The following is a 25,773-nucleotide window of genomic DNA, read 5'->3' as shown; positions in this document are numbered from 1 at the left end:
AGTTTTTGAAATGCTTTCCATCCTCTCCACTCTTTTGAGCTAAATAAAATACCGTGTCAGGTATCAGTGACACAACAAATAGCTAAGAGTTCAAACTCTCTCAAATGTAATTCACTGGTCACCCAGCGGAGCAATGTCTACTTAGTTTTCGACCTAAACAAGATTCCTGTCTATTTAAGACTCTGATCTGACACTTCAATTTAAACGTCTAAGGTTTATTTTTTAAGGCGATTGGATGCTTTGATTCACTGAACTAACCAAAGCTAATCTTACACTTTAATCACTGGAAAAAAAAACAGATTTGGACTCTATTGGAAAGCCAGTTTAAACAAACAAACGTGGACACGACAATTTTTCTCATATGAGACACTTATTCCATTTAGCCATTGATAAGAATCTAAAAACCTCTTCTACTGCATTTGAGTAATTACATGGAATTACTTTGTACTCAAGTTGAAAAAAAATTCTTTTAAAGAAAATTCAATACTATAATTATGTATCTAACTCATCACGTACAATTTGCATTGGCATTTTTCAGCTTCTGAGACTACTTTTAAACAAAAGTAGTTAACTGTCCTTTTTAAGTTCTCATTATATGAATAATATATTTAATGCTTAAGAGCAAATCAACATCTGTAATACTGATGAATTAATAAAAGTATAATATATCACCGTGTATTTGGGTAATTGTGCTTTATCGTCATATATTGCCATATCTCCATATATCTGTTGAAAAAACCACAGGACAACTGCTAAGAAATAAACATTTATTAACAATTTTAGCTTTTTCATACATACTTTAATATGTATTACTAAAATATTACAAAGAACGACTAAAGTCTGATGGTAGTAGAGACTGCGTACTTGAAAATATTAATTTCATAGTATCAAAATGTACCATCCTCAACTATGCAATTAGATTGCAAAATGCTTGAGGTATGTACAAAAATAAAATAAAGCAGTTTATCATACCTTATAGCCATATAGGCGTTGCTAGCTAGCACAAAGATAACCAATTTATTTTACAATGAAAATTTACTTTGATAGTCTGAAGGCGAGTACCACATAGAACGTTTTCCAGAAGACTAACGAGATGGTTCAGGTAAAAAGTAAGAAATGTATAAAAAACAACTATCAGAAAGATTTTTAGAAAAGATTGTATTATAAAATTAGACAACAATTCTTTAAAAAAAGACTTTTCATATCAGTTTCTTCTTTTTTTAATCATACCTTTTTTCTTTTAAGATCGGCGCTGAGCTAACATCTGTTGCCAATCTTTTTTTTTTACCCCCTTCTCCCCAAAGCCCCCCAGTACATAGCTGTATATTCTAGTTGTGGGTCCTTCTAGTTCCTCTGTGTGGGACGCTGCCTCATGTGGCTTGATGAGCGGTTCTAGGTCTGCGCCCAGGATCCGAAACCAGCGAAACCCTGGGCCGCCGAAGCACAGTGTGCAAAGTTAACCACTTGGCCACAGGACCAGCCCCTCAATTTCTTCTATTCAAACAGAATGATGTGACTCAGGTATTTTAAAATATTTTAGAAATACTTCCTCGAAACTTCCCAAGGCAGTAGCTTTCGGATGCTCCCCCAATACCAGCATTGCTCAGATTAAGTAAATCTTACGAGAACTTACCACCAACTACAAGCCTTTTTGGGCCTGGACCACGCCTCACTCTTCATCTTACCCCAGTGCTTAGAAGTAGGCACTCCTCAACAAATGTTCACTGACCTCAACTGCTGAAATCACAACAGTTAAAATATCAACGCAACGTATCAATAAACAAACAGTCCACAGGACTGTGGGAAATCAAAAGACTTCCAGTTTATACAAGTATTCATAAACACATGAAAATGTTCTAGTTTATTTTAAACGCCCCAGCCCTTGTGAGTGCTACAGAAAGAAACAATTATAAGGGAAAAACTTCGTGAGTAGTTCATAAAATATGGATAGTTTTTAAAAGTGAAAAGCAGTCCAAAAGTTTTTAAAAGGCAAGCTAAGTATTAGCTGTACTCAATCTTATTATAGGGTATATAGCAACTTAGTAACTAACAGAACGACATGATGGTTTTATACAGGCCCCATTCAGGCCTGCTTTTAAAATTAAGTCCCTAAAAAGGAAACATTTTTAATCTGTAATTAACTTTAAACCATTAATTCGGATTATACCTTTTAAAGTCTATTAATTTAACAGAGATAGCCAAAAGTTGATATTGAGGAAAAGGCTCTCAGTTCAGTGTGTGAACAATGAAAGATTGCAAAAGAGGCATGTAATAAAAGCATTTTCCATAAAACAAAGACACCTCAAGCAGGTCCACTTATATTTCTAGTTTAGGTTAGAAACTAATTCAGTATTTTTTAAAGTCATACAATTTTAATTTTTACACTTATCTTGGCCTTTTCTTTTCAAATGAGTCGTTTACCTGAAGGAAATTAAACATATTGAAAAGATGCTGGCTTCAAAGAATATACAGTCTAGTGGAGGAATAACATACAATCACTGAATCTTAGTGATGATAAAGCGTCATCCTTTAAACTAATTCTGGGAGAAAAACTTAGTCGCCCCCTTCTAAAACAAGATACAAAACTATAAATTTTAAGAAGTCCTATGCACTTGTCAACCTCCTAAAAATAAATACTCATCTTTTAAGTATAAAGAACTAAATATAACCTTTATCTAAAAGTGACACCGTTCACCTATTATCTGGAGCTTCCCTGTTTATCTTTCAAAATCTTTGGAGATTTAATCCAAAATGTGAGGACCAACCAACAACAGTAATTTAAGCTAAGTATAAATGTTTATGAAAATTTAGCACAATTATTTAGGAGACATGCTGTTGAAGTATGAGGGTAAAGAAAGAACTCAGTTCCAAAAGGAAAAACTATAATTACAAAGAAAGCAATCTCCTAAATTCAATGAATTACAATGAAGATTAGCTATAGATGGTTCCTCTGGGTGTGAGAACTTGACTCCTGCATTTATTTATGTATTTATTTACACTTTTTAGTGTAACATGGCTCAATTAACTCACTGGAATATAAAAAGTAAAAGATTTTAAAAATCTCAACTTTTAAAAAATCTAAATTATATTAAATAACTGTTGAAGTAAAATAATGTAAAATGTCAAGGTAGGATCTGAAAAAAAAAACATACTTCTAGATAGACTGCAGAGCATTATTTCTCAATCTCTTTTCTGACACGATAAATCCATGACATATTCCAACGGGTAAACCAACATTTTGACCAAATTTTTCAAAAACTGAAAGGGCAGTATCACAGAAACTCAGAAGTGACGCGAGTCTTAGTGGCACATCAATATTAGTTCCTCCTACTGAGCTGGGGCAGACGGTGCTGGGTGCAGATTATATCCATTCTCTGCAGGCCAGCTGGAATCCACACCCTGCTCTCTCACGCAAGAACACATATCAGAATGCAAGCGAATCAGTAACAATAGGATGCTAACCTGACATGGTCTCTAGTTCGTTTTTTATAAAAGTAAATTAATCACAAGCAAAATACAAATACTCTGTATGAGTAACAACTAACTTGGGACACATTACAGAAGACAGAGAATATTAGTGTGTGAGGATGCCAGTTAACAATCGCTGTTCTAGAATTTTATCAAAGCTTTAGAAAATAAAGTTACTTTGAGTGCAGAATTTACATGAGGAATTTAAAGCTCATAGTTCAGTAATTTATTAAACTGAAAATTAGGAAACTAATTCAATTTGTACGAACCAGAGGTCTCAGACATATGCAGTTCTCAGCCTGAAGTCTTTGCTGATTCCTCTCCTGTTTGTAAAATATTACCAACCACGACTATCTGAGATTATCAATAATCAGACACACGGTGTCAGAGAGGATCAAGTTCTAAAAGCTGAGGAGAGTTAGAAGACTGGCTGGCACCAGGGACAGACTAAGGCATCAGGGTAGCTGTATTCCAGAGGGAAGTAAATGCTAACGGAAAACAAACTTGTACAGCGCCAAAACTCCCAATAAGGACAAACCACATCTGATCACAACGGTCAATACCAGGACAGTGCCAGCTAAATCCCTTTCTCAATGTTTTCAATGCAGAGGCTTGAAGTTTTATCCTAGGAGAAGATGTGATTATACGAAGAATATCAGAGAAACAGGTTTATTTTACTGTTATACAGAACAGGGGCTGGTGAACTTTTTTTCTCTTTTCCTCCCCAAAAGCCCAGTGCATGGTTGTACAGTCTAGTCGTAAGTCCTAGTTCTTCTATGTGAGCTGCCACCACAGCATGGCTACTGACAGATGGGTGGTGTGGTTCCACGACCGGGAAATGAACCCGGGCCACTGAAGCTGTGAGAGTGCTGAACTTTAACCACTAGGCCATCAGGCCTGGCTTCAAACTTTTCTTTATACAAGGCCAGCCAGTAAATATTTTAGGTTTTGCAGATCACATGATCTGGTTTCTGATTTTTTTTCCTACAACCCTTTAAAAAGATCACTTTTAGCTCACTATCCATACAAAATCAGGCTGCTTGCCAAATTCGGCCGCACACAGACCCCTGATATAGAAGAGGAGCAATTCTCATTCTAACTCTCCTAAAATAACACCCATCTTGTTCTTTCAACTTTAAATAATTTCAGATAGACTGGGAATTAGAATTCAAAGGACTACAGGAATAAGTGATCTAATCTAAGTTTCCAAACGGGGAGCTGACTGACGGCTCAGAGGCCCAAGTGATTGCTTACAGAAGAGAGGCCAAACGCTCACTTTTCTCTCCTTCCCCTTCCATTTTTGGAATGCTTACACTCAAATTTGAGGACTTCCTTTACAATAAAGTATACTGGAGCTTTACTACATTCACAGCATAAAGTATTTGTTTTATCAGATACTTTTTTTACATTCTTTTATCATGTTCAAGAAATTCACACTAAAATAAGAAGCAAGAAAAACTTACAATACTTTTAAGTTAACATTGGGCTAGCACAGGGCTTAAGGAAGCTTAGAACTCTGTCCCCTACACTCGGTAAACTACACTATTGTCCAGACAGGCTGGACAGGCTGGCTTCTGGGTAGAAACCTAAACAGGGCTGCTAGGTAGAGGGGACCAGTTACATGACATTAACATTCGAGAAAGCAGGCATCGTCCTCTCTTGTTAAGTCTAGAACACTGTGCTACCAAGCACACACCTTACAGGAAGAGTCGAATCCCATCCATCTGTAATTTTTCCTATTACGCTAATGTGGAATTAGGAATAGCACTTTAATGCCACTTCTCAGAGTTAATTATATAAAAAAAGAACATTTTCATTTTCCTTCAAATGGTAAAACTAAGTGTATTCTTTGGACCTGAGTTTCTAGTTGTTTCCCACAGCATTTCTGATTAAAAACCTACTTTTATTATCAATCAAGAGATTCTCTAAACCAAAACAGATATAGTCAGATATCCAAAATGAACTTAAATTTTAAAAGTACTTTATAGAACAATTTTACCACCCTATACCAAAAAAATCTCTCATATGTCAATTCTGAATATAAGGTTTGAAATGTCTTGGATCTGTTAAAATACACTTATACAACATATGAATTTATAAAGTATCATCACTGATAAACCATGTATCACCCAGGTTGTTTAAGAAATGTCATCACATACGAGCTCCTGAAAGATTAGGATTCCATCAAATACAGACTTGTGAAAATTTTCATTTTAGACATGAGGTAACGTGTTTTCTCCACATCACGTCCTCACTTTTCAGGTCAGAAGAATTTGACTTCTTTAAGACTGAAAAACAAGCATGTCCTCCTCCTTCGTTAAAAAAGATTAAAGAAAAAAACCATCACTTCTTCTTAACGATCCATTAGTGGTTCCTACATCTTCTTTTTATTCTACTGTATTGAAGAACTCTTCTTCTTGAAGTTTCAATTTAAAGTCCTCTCTAATTCTTTCTAGCAATTCTGGTTTAAAAATAACATCTAGTGCAGTCATTGCCAGAGCTTTGGCGGTACGCAAAGTGTAGAACTGAGCTTCTTGTGATCCTAAAAGGTAGAGAAAGTAAAGATAACTCCACACCTATCATAAACTAATTGACTAGTTTTCAGCTTAGCTCTCAATATCTAAATTGCCTCTCCAACTGCCCACCACAAGAGAGTATCTTCTGAGGTGATGTTAGGTACTGAAATAATAGTAGGTTAAACTAAACAGTTAGAAAGACAGCTACTACCACAAAAGGAGAGCACACACCAAAACACTGACTTCTAATAACACTTACCTGCAGCTTCAGTATATTGTTCTGTATGATTCAAGGCATTAGATCCAATGTAAAAATATGGATGAATCCCAGGAACCACAAAAGAAACATTTCCGAAATCAGTAGATCCTTGGAGAGGTAAGACAATCCATGAATTTCTAAATGCTAGTCCAACAGACACCAGACCATCTTCATCTTATTCAATCTCTATAGCACCTGACGTGATTTACTATTCCTTCCCTTCTAGAAATTCTCTACTTCTTTGGCTTCCATGCCTCCACGCTTTCCTGATTGTCTAGCTTTCTTTCTGAACGCTCTGTATCTCCTTCTCTAGATTGCTTCCTTTGCCTGTCTCCTAAGTGCTGGTGATCGCAGAGTTTCATCCTTGGGTTTCTTCTCCCTGTGTACTTATGCAACCTCATCGACTCCCGTGTTTTCAATTACCTTCCAGATACTGACAACTCCTAAATCTCCAACCCAGACATCTATTGTGGGTTCCATAGTCAACAGACTACTGGACAGCTCCCCTCAGAAATCCTATAAGCACCTCAAATTAACATCCTAATAATTTATAGCAATCCACCATACCCTAAACCTGCTATTCTCTTAATCTCCTTATCTCAACAATGACATCAACACCCCACTGTTATCAAGTCCTTTTGAGTCTACTTCATCGACATCTATTATTATATTTTATGAGATACCTTTCTAACATGCAAATGTATTAGTAATAATGTTTTAAAAAAAAAAAATCTAAAATAACACCCAATACACTTACAATTCTAATAAATTAATTCTACAATTTATACAAAATACAAATAAATTCTAATAGTTTATTACTCCTCAGAAACTGAAAATGTTCACATATAACTAAGTACTTAGTAACCTGCTTAATTGATGACTTAGAATAAATTAAAAGTCTATTTTCCCTTTAAGTAGCTTATATAAAAATTAAAACTAAGCAAATTTAAACACTAGAAATATTTAGACTATAAAGCAAAAAGTATGTTGGCTATTTCTAAAAACAAATCTGCTCACCTGACACCCTGCATTCACTGAAGAGTGCATTAGTTTCTTCCTCTCACCATTACGTTTGTGAGAAATGTCGTTAAAAACACCAGCAATATCTCCCTGCCTCCAAAGCTATTAAATAAAACCATTTAACCAGACAGAATTTCCCTTCCTCAAATAGCACAATATAGATGAAAGGACTTAATTACCTGAAGGGCCTTTCAACATTGCATCTTCTGAAATGAATTCTATTCCCAGCTTTTTTCCATTTTCAACATAAGCTTTCCATAGACTCTTATTGGGAAGAACATTGTAATAATCATGTGTTCCACCTTTAATTTCTACCTAATAAAAAATTATACAACACATTTTGAAATAGAAAAACTCAAATTCACTAACTTTCAAACCAGCAATAGTTCTCTAGCAGAAAAGGTTTAAGAGGGGGCACTTTCCCTTCTGGATACAAACTCTCTCAGACCTTCTACCTTAAAAAAAAAATCTGTATTTTCTACAATGAGAGTTCCCAGGACCTGATCTCCTTTATGTTATATATGCACCAAACCACACGATGTCACCTAGCTGTACTAGTCAGTGAGTCTCAACCTCAGTCACCTAAATAGGGTGTAGACGGAGCTCAGGAATCTCAGTGTTAACCAGTAGCCCCAAGTAATTCTGATGCAGACGGTCCAAAAACCACCCAATGAGGAACACTGCTCTAGGCTGTAGACCCTAAGAGAAAGAAATTAAGCCTTGCTAATGTTCAATATACAAACTGGCACTGACACCACTGCCTGGTCTGAGAGGTACAAAGACATCCTGAGAGAAAGAAGATTCACAATGAGGAAGGGTTGACTATGCTTCTTATTTATTAATTTCAGTATATGAAGATATGGAAGAAATTGATATGCGCCCAGGTAAAAGGATGTACAAATTTAGTTTTGCTTAAATTAAAATGAGCAATACTCCCACAAACCAAAGATAATACTTATCTATAACATTAGTGAAAGCCAATTATAAAATGGTAGAAATGACTTTTCTTATATTCTTAGTAACATCTAAGTCAGAAACAAGGACAAGCGAATCAGATGTTATAAGTCAGCCAAAACATAAAAAATTATCAACAGCATCACGGCAGTGAGTTGTTCCCCTTGTCACTCCCCTCTAAGCCACAACCTGTAGACATTCACCGACCAACAAAGGATTCCCTGCACAGCACAGCAGAACACCTGAGAGATCCACACGTGCAGGTGGGTGGACTGGACTTGCAGAGGCAGTGGAGCTACAGGAGCAGTCCCTTCTCCCTCCCCAGGCAGCAGCGATCCAAAACACAGATCGTCACACTGGCGCGCACCAGCAACCAGAGGCTGCAGGGGGAGACATGGCACTCGCAGTTTAGCCCCTGCCCTCTGCTCCCTGTCAGTGGTGAGTGGTCCACAGGTCCTGAGGCTTCAGGACACAAGGCAGAGCTGCTGACTCAGTGCCTCCCTAGCCCCCCTGGTAGTGGTGCTGGTCTTTCCAGAAGCATGGATAGCATCTAAAACATGGATTTCCCCAGCAGGGGTGGTGTGCCCTCACCTGAGGTTTCCAAGGACACCAGCGTGTGGCAGCCATCAGACGCTGGAAGATCAGCAATGACGTTCCCAGCTTAGCCCCTGCCCCTCCCCCAGCAGTAGCAGGTGGCACCTGCAACTTGAGGCTTCAGGAACCACAACAGAACTCATGACCCAACCCCCAGAGACGTACCTCCAATACTGGCTCCACCAGCAGTGGGAGCTACATACAAGACACTGGGCCCCTAGCAGCAACAGTGACACCCATGAACCTAGGACCTCTGGCAGTGGTGCTGCTAGCACCCCCAATAACCCAGGAGCAGCAGCACAAGTGGTGCATGGGGAAGCAGAAATCAAGCTGTGGAGAGCCCATAGAGAGCCAGTGGAGGAACACAAGACACAAGACAAGGCAACCCTGGAAGTGCTCGCAGTTTGGTGACACTGATGGCAACATCTGAGACTGCAGCAACATCACAAACAGCAAGCCACCAGCAACCTCAGAGGCGTAAGCAGCACAAGGAGGGCACTGACGATGCCTCCAGCAGAGGCAGTGGAAGTAGAAAGTGCAGGCTCTCAAATACAACCAGAAGCTGCTCAGATCAAAGTAACCAAAGCCTTATCCAAATAAGAAAGGTGGTTACCACCACAAATACGCCAGCAGAGGATCAACTCATCAAGTACCGTGAAGAAGTGCAGTAACACTGCAGAACAGAAAAAAAAACAACTTTCTAGAAGCCAAACTTGAAATCACAGAAGATTACAATCTGACTGAGAGAATTCAAAATAGTTGTCATGAAAAAACACAGCGAATTACAAGAAAACTCAGAAAGACAGCTCAATGAGTTCAGGAATAAAATTAATGAACAGAAAGAGTACTTTACCAAAGAGATTTAAACTCTAAAAAAAAAACCAAACAGAAATTCTGGAGATGAAGAACACAACTAATGAGGTGAAATACTTTCAAGTACTATGTCTGTCCAGGCAAGGGAAACAAAAGAAAGAATAAACAAATGGGACTACATCAAACTAAAAGATTCTGCATGGCAAAGGAAACCATCAACAAAACAAAAAGACAACCTAACAATTGGGAGAAGATATTTGCAAACCTTCTATCTGATAAGGGGTTAATATCCAAAATATATAAGGAACTCACACATCTCAACAACAAAAAAACTAAAATGCAATTAAAATTGGGCAAAAGATCTGAACAGACATTTTTCCAAAGAAGATATACAGATGGCCACCAGGCACATGAAAAGATGGTCAACATCACTAATTATAAGCAAAATGCAAATCAAAACTACAATGAGATATCACCTCACACCTGTCAGAATGGCTATAATTAATAAGACAAGACATAACAACTCCTGGAGAGGATGTGGAGAAAAGAGAAGTCTCATATACTGGTGGTACGACTGCAAACTGTGCAGCCACTATGAAAAACAGTATGGAAATTCCTCAAAAAATTAAGACTAGAACTGCCATACGATCCAGTTATTCCACTGCTGGGTATTTATCCAAAGAACACGAAAACATGAATGCATAAAGATACATGCACCCATGTGTTCACTGCAGCATTATTCCCAATAGCCAAGACTTGGAAGCAACCTAGGTGCCCATCAAGGGACGAATGGATAAAGAAGATGTGGTATATATACACAATGGAATACTACTCAGCCATAAGAAAAAGATGAAATCTTGCCATTTGCAGCAACATGGATGGACCTTGAGGGCATTAAGCTAAGCGAAATAAGTCAGAAGGAGAAAGTCAAATACCAAATGATCTTGCTCATAATAGAAGATAACAACAACAATAATCATATAGAGACAGAGACTGGATTGGTGGTTACCAGAGGGGAAGAGGGGAGTGAGGAGGGTGAAAGGGGTGACTTGCAGATGTGTATGGTGAGGGATGGTAATTAGTCTTTGGGTTCACGTGACCACGATGTAATCTACACAGAAACTGAAATATAATGATGTACACATGAAATTTATATAATGTCATAAACCAATGTTATCTCAAAAAAAAAAGGAACCAAAAAACAAAAAGTAAAAAAGTAAAGTAAAAGAACTGAAAATAGAGCAGACCATATGGAAGAGAGAATTAGTGAGCTTGAAGATAGAAACCTAGAAATGATTCAGGTGGAAGAGGAGAGAGAACTAAGATTTTTTAAAAATTAAGAAATTCTATGAAAAATATCCAACTCAATTAGGATAATAGGTGTCCCAGAAGAAGAAGAGAGGGAGAAAGGAGCAGAGAGCTTATGCAAAGAAATAATAGCAGAGAACTTCCTTCTAGGGAAGGAACTGGATGTACACGTACATGAAGCTAACAGAACTCCTAATTATCTCAAAGCAAAAGACTTTCTCCAAGGCATATTACATTAAAACTGTCACAAGTCAACAACAAAGAAACAATATTAACGGCAGCCAGAGAGAAGAAAACAACTAACAACGGAACCCTCATCAGGCTTTCGGCAATTTCTCAGCAAGAACTCTACAGGCTAGGAGAGACTGGAATGATATATTCAAAATACTGAAAAACAAAAACTATCAGCCAAGAGTAATCTATCCAGTAAAGTTCTCCTTCAGATATGAAGGAGAAATAAAAGTTTTCCCAGAAAAACAAAAGCTGAGGGAGTTCATCACCACAGACCTGCCTTACAAGAAATGTTGAAAGGAACTCTCCTACCTGAAACAAAAAAGGCAAACGTTTACACAGCTTTGAGCAAGGTGACAAATTGACTAAATCAGAAAACTGCAGCTCTCTATCTGAACAGGTTAGCAAACAATAATAACACAAAGGCTAAAGGAAAAGAAAGCATCAAAAATAACTATAACCACTTCAGGGGCTGGCCTGGGCGTAGTGGTTAAGTTCGTGCGCTCTACTTTGGCAGCCTGGGGTTCGCAGGTTCACATCCCGGGTGCGGACCTAGCACCACTCATCACACCACGCTGTGAAGGCATCCCACATAAAATGGAGGAAGACTGGCACAGATGTTCACTCTGCACTAATCTTCCTCACAAACAAAAACAAAAAAAACTATAACCACTTCAATTTGGTAACAAACTCACAATAAAAAAAAAAATGGATAATTTGTGATAACAAAAACAGAAGTGAAAGAAGAAAAAGACAAAACCTGTATAGGGTAAAGGAGATAAGATGCTATCAGCGGAAAAAGGAATATCGTATCTATGAGATCTTTTATACAAACCTCATGATAACCACAAAACAAAAAATCAGAGCAGAGTCACAAATCATAAATAAAGAGGAAACTGAGAAAAATATTACAGAAAACCACCAAACGGAAATGAGAGACAGAAATACAAGGAAAAGGAAACAATGGAAATATGCAGTATCCAGAAAAAAAAAGATAAAATGGTAGCATTGAACCCTCAAATATCAATAATCACTCAATGTAAACGGATTGAATTCTCCAATCAAAAAACACAGAGTGGCTGGATGGATTAAAAAACAAGACCCAACAATATGCTGCCTCCAGGAGACTCATCTTAGCTCTAAAAACAAACAAAGGCTCAGAGTGAAGGGATGGAAGATAATACTCCAAGCAAATGGCAAGGAAAAGAGAGCAGGTCTTGCCACACGTATATTAGACAAAACACACTTCAAGTTGAAAAGATAATAGAAGACAAAGATGGACATTATATAATGATAAAAAGAACATTCCACCAAGAAGACATAACACTTAACAATATATATGCACCTAACATAGGAGCACCAAAGTATATAAAGTAACTATTAACAGACCTAAAAGGAGAAAATGACAGCAACACAATAATAGTACGGAACTTTAACACCCCACTTACATCAATGGATAGATCATCCAGAAAGAAAGTAAACAAGGTAATGATGGCCTTAAATGAAACACCAGACCAGATGGACCTTAAATAGATATATATAGAACATTCCATCCAAAAGCAGCAGAACAGATATTCTTCCCAAGTGCACATGGAACATTCTCAAAGACAGACCATATGCTGGGAAACAAAACAAGCCTCAATAAATTTAAGAAGGTTGAAATCATATCAAGCATCTCTTCTGACCACAATGATATGAAACTAGAAATCAACTACAAGAAGAAAGCTGAAAAGTCACAAATATGTGGAGACGAAAAAACATGCTACTGAACAACTATTGGATCAAAAGAGAAATCAAAAAATACCCGGAGACAAATGAAAACAATATTCCAAAACTTATGCAGCAGAAGTGGTATTAAGAGGGAAGTTTATAGTAATACAGGCCTACCTAAGAAACAAGAAAAATCCCAAATAATCTAAGACTATACTAAAAGAACTAGAAAAGAAGAACAAAGCTCAAAGTCCGAAGAAGGAAGAAAATAATAAAAATCAGAGAAGTAAATGAAATAGAAACTAAAAAAACAACAGAAAGGATCAATGAAACTAAGAGCTGGTTCTTTGAAAAGATAAACAGAATTGACAAACCATTAAGCCAGACTCACTAAGAAAAAGAGAGAAGGCTCAAATAAGTAAAATCAGAAATGAGAGAGGAGAAATTACAATGGACACCACAGAAATAAGAAGGATTATAAGACAATACTATGAAAAGCTATATGAAACCTGTATGCCAACAAATTAGGTTATCTAGAAGAAACGGATAAATTCTCAGAATCATACAATTTCACAAAACTGAATCAAGAAGAAACAGAATCTAAACAGACCAGTCACAAGTAAAGAGACTAAACCAGTAATCAAAAATCTCCCAAAAAGTAAAAGTCCAGGACCAGATGGCTTCTCCGGTGAGTTCTACCAAACATTCAAAGAAGACCTAACACCTATCTTTCTCAAACTCTTCTAGGAAGGAATGCTCCCTAATTCATTTTACAAGGTTACAACATTACCCTTATACTGAAAGCAGAAAAGGACAAAACAAAAAAGGAAAATTACAGGTCACTATCACTGATGAACACAGATGCAAAAATCCTCAATAAAACATTAGCAAATTGAATGCAATACATTAAAAGGATCACACAGCAGAGTGAAGTGAGATTTATTCTAGGGATGCAGGAATGGTTCAACATCTCCAAATCAATCGATGCAATATACCACATTAACACAATGAGGAATAAAGATTACATGATCATCTCAATAGATGCAGAGAAAGCATTTGACAAGATCCAATATCCATTTACAATAAAAACTCAATAAAATGGGTATGGAAGGAAAGTACCTCAACATAACAAAGCCCATTTATGACAAACCCACAGCCAACATCATACTCAATGGTGAAAAACCGAAACTATCCCCTTAAGAACAGGAACAAGACAAGGATGCCCACTGTCACCACTCTTATTCAACATAGTATTGCAAGTCCTAGCCAAAGCGGTTAGGCAGCAAAAAGACATTAAAGGAATCCAAATTGGAAAGGAAGAAGTAAAACTGTCACTATTTGCAGATGACATGATTTTATATATACAAAGCCTTAAATAATCTACCAAAAAACTATTAGAAATAACGAATACAGTAAAGTGGCAGAGTACACAATCAACATACAAAAATCAGTCGCATTTCTATACACTAACAACAAACTAGCAGAAAGAGAAGGCAAGAACACAATCCCATTTACAATTGCAACAAAAAGAATAAAATATCTAGGAATAAATTTAACCAAGGAGATAAAAGACCTATACACTGAAAATAAGACACTATTGAAACAAATCAAAGACATAAAGAAATGGAAAGATATTCTGTGCTCATGAATTGGAACAATAAACATAGTTAAAATGTCCATATTACCTAATGCAATCTATAGATTTAATGGAATCCCAATCAGAAGCCCAATGACATTTTTCAAAGAAATAGAACAAAGAATCCTAAAACTTATATGGAATGACGAAAGAACCCAAACAGCCAAAGGAATCCTGAGAAAAAAAGAACAAAGCTGGAGGCATCACATGAATTCAAAATATACTACAAAGCTATAGTAACCGAAACAGCATGGTACTGGCACAAAAACAGACACACAGATCAGTGGAACAGAATTAAGAGCCCAGGAATAAAACCACATATCTATGGACAGTTAATCTGCGACAAAGGAGCCAAGATCATACACTGGAGAAAGGAAACCCTCTTGAATAAATGGTGTTGGGAAAACTAGGCAGCCATATACGAAAAAATGAAAGTAAATCATTATTTTATACCATACACAAAAATTAACTCAAAATGGATTAAAGACTTGAATGTAAGACCCGCAACCTTAAAACTCCTAGAAGAAAACATAGGGAGTACACTCTTTGACATCAGTCTTAGTAGTATCTTTTTAAATACCACATCTCCTCAGGCAAGGGAAACAAAAGAAAAAATAAACAAATACGACTATATCAAACTAAAAATCTTCTGCAAGGCAAAGGAAACCATCAACAAAATAAAAAGACAACCCACCAATGGGGAGAAAATTTTTGCAAATCATATATCGAATAAGGGGTTAAACTCCAAAATATATAAAGAACTCATACAACTCAATAACAAATAATGAACAACCTGATCAAAAAAATGGGCAGAGGATATGAACAGACATTTTTCCAAAGACGACATACAGATGGCAAATAGGCACATGAAAAGATGTTCAACATCATTAATTATTAGGGAAATGCAAATAAAAACTACAAGGAAATATCACCTCACACCTGTCAGAATGGCTATTATTAAAAGGACAAGAAATAAGAAGTGTTGGAGAGGATGTGGAGAAAAGGGAACCCTCATGCACTGCTGGTGGAAATGTAAACTGGGCAGTCACTATGGAAAACAGTAAGGAGAGTTCTCAAAAAATTAAAAATACATGATCCAGTTATTTCATTTCTAGGTATTTATCCAAAGATCATGAAAACTCTAATTGAAAATATATATACAGCCCTGTGTTCACTGCAGTCTTACTCACAACAGCCAAGATACGGAAACAATCCAAGCGCTCATCAACAGAAAAATGGATAAAGACGTGGTATACATATAAAATGAAATACTACTCTACCACAAAAAAGACAAAATCGTGCCATTTGCAATAATATGGATAGACCTTGAGAGTATTATGCTAAAGCAAAACAAGTCAGACAAACACAAATAAGAGAAAGACACATACCGTATGATTTCACTCATAGGTGGAAGATAAACACACAGATCATCAAGGAGAACAGACTGGTGGTTACCAGAAGGGAAGCGAGTAGGGGGAGGTAAGGGGTAAAGGGGCACATGTGTAAGGTGATGGATGGAAACTAGACTTTTGGTGGTGAACACAATGCAGTCTATACAGAAGTCGAAATATAATGATGTACAATGAAATTTACATGTTGTAAACCAATGTGACCTCAATAAAATAATAAAAGGTAAAAATATATATATATTATTAAAAGACTATTTAAAATATAGACTTAAATTCAATAACTATGAACTTTATCTTAGGGAATATTATACCCTGGGACATTAGTTAATGATAATAGTTTACGTATTTATCTTCCAAATATTTAAAGTATTTATGTTTATAATCACAAATAAATAAGAGATGAATGCTTAATTTCTTACTCCTTGGACACTGAACACATACTGTCTGAGAATCACTGCTACCATCTGAATAAATCACGCATCTCCAGGCTAATGAGGGCAGAAGGAAAGTAAGGAGTATGTACGAGGGCTAAGCCCTATAACTCTCAGAAATCCTGTTTCATTTAATTCTCACAAGAAACCTAAGATAGATTATATTATCATCTCCATCTGTCAAGAGAAAATGGAGGCCCAGAGATATTAAATAACGTTTCCAAAAGTTACAGAATCAGTGAGGCAGAGAGGCCCGGATCCAGAGCTTGTCTCTCCAACTGGACTACAGGCTCCCCCCAGGGCAAGATCACCAAATGAAAAAGAGGCAAGTTAGGTTCTCATCTACTTAATACTCACCACCCCAGCCCACATGTATACCTCTGATTAAAACTTAGATTAACTCTCAAAAGTTCTTACCGTGCACCCGGTGGCCAACGCTGCAGCTCTGAAGCACTCTTCTGCCTTTTTGGTCAAAACTCGAAGTTCTTTCATTGAGGGTGCACGGAAGTAATAGATTAATTCCGAATAAGAGGGAATGATATTAGGTTTTACACCACCATTTTTTATTATACCTATAAAAAGAACCAAATTACTGGAATTGAGTTTGGAGCTTGGAGACCATTTCTTTAAGCTTAAATACACCCATAGTTTTTCAGCCAATATGTCCATAAAGAAAAATAATTTAAACTACTTAGCTTCACAGATACACCAAAGATTCTGACGTGTCGTACAACAAAAGTTGCTATACACAGGGTGGTATTTTCTGGCCAATAGCAAAAATAAATAACTGCCTATATGGATACTTTATTATACTTTATTCTAAGGAATTTACATAATGTTAAGAAATTATGATTCCTCACTATAAAGAAACCGTCAGAACCTTTTATACCTATCTTAAGCCTTCTAGAAAAGACTTTTATTTCAGTAGCCTTTATTACAGTTATACATTTTGATAATTTTTGACACAGGAAAAAAAAAAAACCCAATGGTACTAGGTTCTATAATTACCCTCATACCTCAAGAGTCCCATGAATATTTTAAATGACATTTGGCTCTGGGAAAATAATATTCATGCCAACAAGAAACCAATGCAGGTCAAAGATCACTCAGTACTATCGACTGTCAAAACAAATGCATTTACTTGGAACTACACTGAGAAGGAAGATTTATCCATGCAAAGTAATAACTAAAATAGATAAGCAAAATCTAATTTTTTAGTACGACCGGCCTTAAAAAAATAATATTTTTACATATTCTTGTTTATTCTTTTTAAAGAAACTAAGCTGGGAAATTGGTAAAAGTGCAATTACAAATTAATTTCAGGCTATAGCAAAACCAGGTAAAGAACAGATATTAAAGTATAATAATTTCCCAAATCATAAGAAACTAAACTAAAAAAATTAATTTGTACCTTCAAGACAGTACTTTATTATTGTATTTATATTAAGGTGATACACATAGTTTAAAAAGATGGTTTTTTTAAAATTGAGGAAATGGTAAAATTTTGTTATCATTAAGAGACAATGAGCGTAACTGGAAAATCAAGTTCCCACTTTCAAATACCCACAGAAAGAATGTAGGTCCTTACATAAAACCATTCTTTCTAATACTCAGAATGACCATCCCATTTATGTATAAATAATCTTAACTGTCTTCTTACCCACATAGACAAACATCCTAGTATTCTATCACATGAATTTCCGAAAATGTTTAAAATTCTCAGAATACTCATTATGAAGTACATAAAATGTTTCCAAATTATTTTTAAATCAAATATTGCACTGAAACATATTCAGCATCATCTATTATACAAGGTATTTGACATTCCTACCGTGAGCTCTCCAGGTTGGTTTCAGTTGCTGTCTTAACACAGACAGATTGTTGTAGGCGAGAACAGCAGCATCCAATGCATTCACTCCTTCCCAGGGATAAGCAGCAGCATGAGACGCTTTTCCATAGTATTTCACAGTCACACTAAAAAATAAAACATCATTTGGAATTACTTTCTTCAACACCACTAAAGTAAGAAAAATCCAAGTAATCAGAATTACAACTATTATTCAAAATTCATTCACGCTGCTGGAATTCTTATTTGCAAATCATCTGTAGTAACAATATAGCAATTTATGTACCTTATAGTTTATTACTATGCAATATAGTGACTGACACAAAGAAGGTATTCCAAAAAAAGAGAGAAAAAGAGAACTTTGCTCAATCGATCTCCTGTACAAATTAAATTTGTTCACAATTCAATTCAAGCCAACATGTAATACTGTATTAGGTGCTGGAATTATAAAAAAGATGGCTCCTGTCTCCTTCTATACCACATTGTGGTAGTTCCGTACCAAAAGTCTGCAAAAACTCAGATGATTCTGTCTTAAGGGAGGAGGAAGGTCAAGGAAAGACAGAAAGGAGGTGACATCTATCTATGTATTTTCTTTTTTAAGGAAGGTTAGCCCTGACCTAACATCCACTGCCAAGACTCCTCTATTTTTTTTTTCCTGAGGAAGACTGGCCCTGAGTTAACATCCATGCCCATCTTCCTCTATTTTATATGTGGGACGCCTGCCACAGCATGGCTTGATAAGTAGCACATACGTCCGTGTCCAGGATCCAAATCAGTGAACCCCATGCCAAGGAAGCGGAGTACGTGAACTTAAGTGCTGTGCCACCAGGCCAGCCTGGGGAAGTGACATTTAAAACGGGTTAAAACAACCTCTGAAAATCAGATTATACTCACAATATTATAAGATACTCTAGCATTAAGTCAGTTGCTCCTCACCAATATTTTATTTATGTTCCAAAATACCTGTGTCACTAATACCTTAATCTAACTACTCAGACATAATGAAAAACAGTAAGGTTTCGAGAAAGAATTGCACATTAAATACTTATTTCTAAAGATGACTTGCTTAGATAACATTTTTGAAGCCTAACTGATTAATAGCACCACATGAATTTAAATGTAATTAATAAAATGTAAATTAATAATTTAATTAAAAAGCCAATCTAGACTTATTTTTTTAAATGAGCTGGACTCAGGAGTCCTTGGAATGCTCACATTTCTTGACGGATTCCAAACATTCTGTTAGCAAAATAAAGACAAGTAAAAGCATCCAAATACATTTTTAAGATTTTAGGATACTTGTTATTTCCTTGATATATACAGTATCACTATCACTTTGAAACTGGAATTTTAACAAAACTGGTGATAAATATTATAAAATGGGAAAGGATGTTCTTTATGAAAACAGCTCTAGCACCATTTCTTCCAGGGTTCAATCTACGTACCATTAAAGCACAACAAACCTGAAAAGAAGTGTTAATGGTTGTTTTGTTATCAGTATTACTATTTTAGACTTAAAAAGCATTATTTTAAACGAACTGATAGGGAATGATTTTCACAACATATTGTTTAATTTTAAAAAGCAAGAGCCAGGCCAACAATATATTTAGTAGACTACTTCCGGGAGGAATCCTCCTTGAAAATTTAATTGATACATGTACCTACTTACATCTATAAATATATCCAAGAAGTCCTGGAAGGATCTATACCTCTAGAGAAGAGACTGGATGTGGAAAAGGGGGTCAATAGGGACAGAGTGCTTTACCTTTTTTTATTGTTAAAGAGTTTTAGGATTTTAGCAATTTTTTTAAAATTTACTTTTTGTTCTTGTTCTCTTTTACATCTTCAAGGATGGCCAGTGAAAAATCTAAGAAACTAGACATAAGAAATGGCCTGAGGTCAGCTGGGCTAACTGCAGGGTCAAGGCCAAGGAGCCGAACCCTAAGTCCTAGAAGGCTACTGGGCTGGGAAGCCTGCCTGCAGAAGGCATTCCTAATCTCTAAGGTTTTCACCCCTGAGGCCAAAGTGCAAACACTCAATAGATTTTAAAGATTTTTAAAAATTTTAATATAGTCCAGTTATGAAGACCATCTAAAATCTCAATTAGAAGAGGCTTACCAAATATGTCATTCAACGGAAATCAAGTAAGACATTACAACATTATCTTTCAATTTACCTTTTAAAAGTATAAATATGGGCTTTTAGTCTCCAGTGAAGACCTAAAAGTGTTCTAACAGTCTGTTTTCCACTAAGAAGTTTATTTCAAGTTGATTGCTTACTCATGCTCAGCCGCATCAGGTAGGTAAGCAGCATTCTCTTGGGATGGATGGGCCATAAAAACAACATCAAGATTTTTAAAAGCCCCTGCTTCAATTAAATCAATTTTGCCACCACCATCTTCTTCTGCAGGGGTTCCCAGGACAACTACCTAGAAGGAAATACCTGTGTCAGGGCAAAACAACAACAAATCCTAGTAGGAAAACATCAGACAGGTTCCTTTGCACATGTATTCACAACATTCATTAAAGTCCTTAAACTACGGAGAGAGGTTTTGTTCTCTGACATTTTAATGCTGTAGTCGGCATGAGTCTACGGTGCTAAATTAATCACAAATTTTAATTTACATGATTATACCAATTTGGTGTAAGGCATGTACTAAAGCTACTACAGGAAACGTTTCCTAATACTATAACTCAATTTTATATAATTCATGGCAAAGATGAAAAAAGATTAATACTACATACAAGCTCCTCACTGTTCTTTAGGACTTATTTCTTAAAGCTTCTTCTTGACTAATTTTATAGTATATGTATAATTATAATTACTCATAAGCACTTGACTGGTAAGGAACTTTCCAGTTACTTATTAGTTATCCTCACAACAACCCTGTGAGGTAGGTGGGCGATCTGCATCATCATTTTAGGGGGGGTGGTCTTGAGGCAGAGAGTGAAGGCCCTGCCCCAGGTCACAGAGCAAGTCTTCAGGCAGAGCTGGAATGAGACGTCCTGACCTTCAGGCCTGAACTCTGATTCCTTACTGAGCTACCGCATTAAAAAGTCTTAACTCACTAATCCTTTATGAAGAGCATTAAACAAATCTTAATACCACAGACAGAAATGGCCAACTATTACACAAACTTACTAATTCGATTCCACCAGTTCAACCAGGCAGATTTATTGGTCACCAAACACCTAATTAAACAAAAGAGAACTTTACAGAATAAACATTTCACTTTGATATTTAAGCATAACTTCTTCAAACAATGTTTAAAAGCAAAGAAAAATTATCTATAAACAACTAATATACTTTCAAGATCAGGTATAAGAACACAATGAAACAAGTTGGAAAAAGTCCCGGCTTCCAAAGGGAATCAACATAAACTCCATATTCAGATAGGATGGATAATCTGGCTAAAACTGAGCATTACCATTAGAAATTAGAAGTGTGTACATTTTCGCAAGGCTAGCTTTCTTTAGAAGTTATCAAGCACCCACACTCATAAATTAAGCTGCTTTTTAATCTTAACCCTTGACTCGCTAAATTTGGTGACTTCTCAAGTTAAATCTTGCTGACTTCTGCGAAACTTTCATAAACCCGCTTAAAGCTCGATGTCTCAGGGCTTCATGCAATGGCAAAGGACCCCCGCCCACCCGAAACAAACGAAAACCTAACCAGATGCAAAATCAGGCCCCCAGAGGCAGAGAAGAGAAGGCAGCTAAAGAGAAAAAGTCACAAAAGATGGAACTGTTAGGATAAATGAGAAAGGTTACTGACATTGGAAAAAGTGGGCTAAAAAAAATATTAAAATAAAACATTAGTCTTCCCCTTAACCTGAATGGTGATGACTGAATCTTAGCTCACAGAATGAAGAATATACCATCTGGAAAAACAGAGTAACACAAAATTAAACTTGCCCTATGACAAATAGAAACATTTCTCAGTTTACAGAACCGAGATATTAAAATCATGAAATAGACATTTAGAATTAAGGATCAACTCGTCCATGTAGTAAATGCTCATTCCCTTCTCCTTATTTGTATACTTCTAGAGGTTTGGTAGTTCTTACGACTGAAGAATTCCTATGCAAATACCAGTGATTCGAATCACAAAAGCTCCTATGACTGCCACAAAAGAAACGATTCTTTGGCGCCTCAAAAGAAAGGCTGTAGATTTCCCAACAATAAGCACCTCCTCCAGAGACTGCACCACCTTATCAGCAAATTGCAGTTGCCCCTGTTACCAAAAATAAGCCGTAATGAAAACCAGGCTTGGTACTAAATTCTCTCCTAAGGGAGAGTCCGCTCAATTGTTTACAACCTACAGACGAGGGAACAAAAAACGAAAATCTGCAAAACGCCGCTAGGTGGGCAACTCGAGAACTACTGATTTTTATCCAGGGGTTCTGCCTTCTGGCAAAGGCGAGGGCCGGACGAACCGCGCGGTCCCTGACACCCGCCCGGAGGCAGGAGGGGACAGAGGCGCGCGGGAGGCACCGCGTCCTGCTTCCCTGGTCGGTGCCGGCTGGACAGGGGACCGAGTCCCGCGCCCGGGCCCCACCTCACCTTCACCGGCGGAGGCGGCCCGCGGAGGCCCTCCAGAGCCCCCTTCACGCCCAGCGCGGCCGCCGCCCCGACCTCGGCGATCAGATTGTGGCCGCAGGCGTGCCCGATGCCGGGCAGCGCGTCGTACTCGCAGAGGAAGCCCAGGTGCAGCGGGCGCGACGCCGCCCCGGCCCCCGGCGGCTCCCACTCGGCGCGGAAGGCCGTGGCCAGCTGGTAGTGCGCCTGCACCGCCCACGAGGCGGCCGGGGGCTCGCGCTCGAAGAAGCACGTCAGCGCGCGGTGGGCACGGTGCTCCTCGTAGGCCAGCTCGGGCTCGCTCCAGATGGCGCGGCTCAGGGCCCCCAGGCGCTCGGCCGCCTCGTCGATGCGCTCCGCGGCGCGCAGCTTCAGCAGCTCCAGCTCGGACACAACGGCGCAGACGCCGCCCTCCACGGGCCGCTCCTCTCCGGGTTTCATAGCGCTCAGAACCCGCGACAGGACAGCGCTCCGCTCACTCGCCGGCTTTGTCGCCCCCTCCTAGCGGCCCACCGCGCCTGCGCAAGCGCCCGGAGTCGCCGAGAACCCCAGCGGTGCGGGCAGGCAGGCTCTGCAGCTCCCGCGAGACCCGCCCCCGAGCCCGGGGCCCCGCCTCCAGCCCCTCCGGCAGCGGGCACGCGCTCCGGGCGGGGGCGGGGAGCGCGCGGGGGAGCGCCGGGTCCAGAGGTTTGTGGTCTGTCTGCCTTCTCCTTAGCTGTCCTGACGGCTGAGTTATGCTCTAAAGTCATTATCACTCTTCCGTGTTGCTTATTTCCCACAGCAGCAGAATGAGCACGGTTTTATTGGTTAATAGGCATCAGAGACAGATGAAATGGAACATAGTCCTCTGAAAAACGCTGCTTTCCTTTCTAGTAATACTAGTAAGTTATACAAGGTTTTTAATTCATAAAACTGCATGTCAATATAAACGTTGTACGAAGAACACTGGTCTATAAACTCTGTATATGTCAATCTTCGGTGCTACCCTCACTTTCCTCTCCTTGAGGTTGCTGTATTACCTAAAAGGGGCAACCACTGTACACAGTGTTCTCATTAGAATCAAAATTTACCGATGTCCGTAACAGCCCCTGAAAGAAAGCAAGTAATATACTCGATACGTATTAGCTCTTCTGTTATAGCCTATTTGAGTAGAGTAGAACTAAGAATTAAAAAAGGATTTTTTAAAAAGCCCAAACCAAAGAGTTAAAAGATTTATGGTCATAAATATTCAAACTTTTGTCAATTTGGATGTTTGTTTTGAATCGTAACATTTTGAAAGAGACTATACGACTAATTTCGTTTTTAATTTTTATTGACGCTAAACTCAAGCAACGCGATACGCAGCTCATGTTCATATTATGACTGGGTGTTAGATTACCCAATGAGGACACTCAAGATGTCACACTCTTGTTTTTCTCCAGAGTGAAGCACAAAGTCTGAAAAACTGTTGTTGATGATTTGCCTATTAATAGCACTGAAGAGGTGTATATTCTGAAATGTTCTACATATTAAAAACTTCCATCGGCTTTTCATACTGTATCATCTTTTTCCTTAATCTGTCAAAACTAGGTTAAATGGGTCAATCTATTCATATAATAAGCCAAATGTATTTTTTGAAAATGTCTGAAGGAAGCTAATATACATGAACACTATATCTACTACTGTTTTTAACTACTGTATGTGCTAGCAAACCAGAATAAATGTCATATGTAAATCTGAACATACTGTCATTCTCCGTTAACACCCTAACTGAAACTCAGACCTAAAGACAGCAAATGTGGTATTAAATTCCTGGACCCCCTTCTATACTTAAAACTTACTCTGGTATTTGTTGTTACGTGCTGTCATGTTGGCTCCAACTCCTTTTGACCCTATGAATGAGAGATGTCCCCAATGTCCTGTTCTCAACAGCCCTACTCAGCTCCTGTAGACTCAGGCCCATGGCTTCCTTTATGGAGTCTTCCCATCTCATGTTTGGTCTTTCTCTTTTCCTGCTGCCTTCTACTTTTCCCAGAATTACTCTGGTTTATGTCTGACAAAAATCCCACTTGTATCTATGAGATTCCATATCATTGTGCTCAGTTAGTTTGGTGAAAAATAAAGGCCCTGTATGAGCAAAACCAAGAGGTGATGTTTGTCGAGTACTTACTCTGTGGCAGGCACTTGACATGTGCCAAGTACTTTACGTGTATTAAGTCATGTAATCCTCATACCAACCTATGAGGTTGTTAATGTGGTAATTTATCTTCACTTTAAAGGTACAGAGTCCAAGATGACATTGCTGGGAAGTAGTGGAACCAGTATTGAACAGAAGCCTGTCTGGCTCCAGTGGCCTGCTTTTAGCGACCATGCTCTATTGCTTATGTAAGCAGACATCCAAATTCATAAATGCATCTACAGCTTGTCTGTTCCCATCAGAACCCACAACGATCACTCATTTTGAAAAAATTTACCGCAGCAACTTTGCATGCTGACATCAGTAAGAACCCATGTTTGCTTCTTATCAGGCAGTGATAAACAACAACAGAAAAGAGGTACATATAAATTCTATATAGAAGCTGTTTGTATTGCTTGTTAGGAATTAACAAAGCTGTCACTCGAGGTGGAGAAAAGATTTATTTCAAGCTCTGTTTCATGTATGTAAACACATGCATGCGTGTATGTGTTGGGTTTCCATTGTTGGCACCCTGTATTTCTTGCTCATGGTGCTTGGCACCCTTGAATTAATTTACTTAATAAATGGTGATAATTTGTTGAATGTATATGTTCCCCTCCAGTCTTTAAAATCTTTTATTTTCCCACTGTGTTCCCCAGCACCTATCATGGTGTGATTTTGATACAGTCCTTCCTCTGTGTCAATAAATATTTGTTGGCTGATTATTCTTCTTGAATCTAATAAGCTAATTGAGTAACAGTAGCAATTAACTACTCAACCATGCTAACTACCTACAGATGCCATGCATTCAATGTTATGCTTCTCCCTAGACTCCTCAGTCCTTTA

General features: G+C 37.9%; 1 protein-coding gene across 1 annotated transcript; it reads right to left on the bottom strand.

Annotated features, from left to right (window-relative positions):
- Window positions 1–753: 753 nt before the first annotated feature.
- On the bottom strand, window positions 754–23,389 carry PM20D2 (peptidase M20 domain containing 2). The gene is made up of 7 exons (XM_005615058.4): window positions 22,758–23,389; window positions 20,475–20,623; window positions 18,181–18,323; window positions 16,767–16,921; window positions 7,443–7,578; window positions 6,244–6,351; window positions 754–6,010 (listed from the first exon to the last, which is right to left on the bottom strand). The coding sequence occupies exons 1-7, from the start codon at window positions 23,211–23,213 to the stop codon at window positions 5,856–5,858; spliced, it is 1,302 nt and encodes a 433-aa protein (XP_005615115.2). The 5' UTR covers window positions 23,214–23,389; the 3' UTR covers window positions 754–5,855.
- Between the last annotated feature and the right edge of the window lie 2,384 nt (window positions 23,390–25,773).

Source organism: Equus caballus, chromosome 10 (assembly GCF_041296265.1).
Source record: "Equus caballus isolate H_3958 breed thoroughbred chromosome 10, TB-T2T, whole genome shotgun sequence".
Lineage (NCBI taxonomy): Eukaryota > Metazoa > Chordata > Mammalia > Perissodactyla > Equidae > Equus > Equus caballus.
This window is presented reverse-complemented; position numbering and strand designations above follow the sequence as displayed.

Excerpts from the sequence above, each read along its gene's own strand:
- PM20D2 (XM_005615058.4), bottom strand. The coding sequence starts at position 23,213 with ATGAAACCCGGAGAGGAGCGGCCCGTGGAGGGCGGCGTCTGCGCCGTT. Across the intron at positions 16,922-18,180 it reads ACCAACCTGGAGAGCTCACG|GTATAATAAAAAATGGTGGT; the intron begins GTAGGAATGTCA and ends TTCTTTTTATAG. Across the intron at positions 6,011-6,243 it reads ACAATATACTGAAGCTGCAG|GATCACAAGAAGCTCAGTTC; the intron begins GTAAGTGTTATT and ends TCTACCTTTTAG.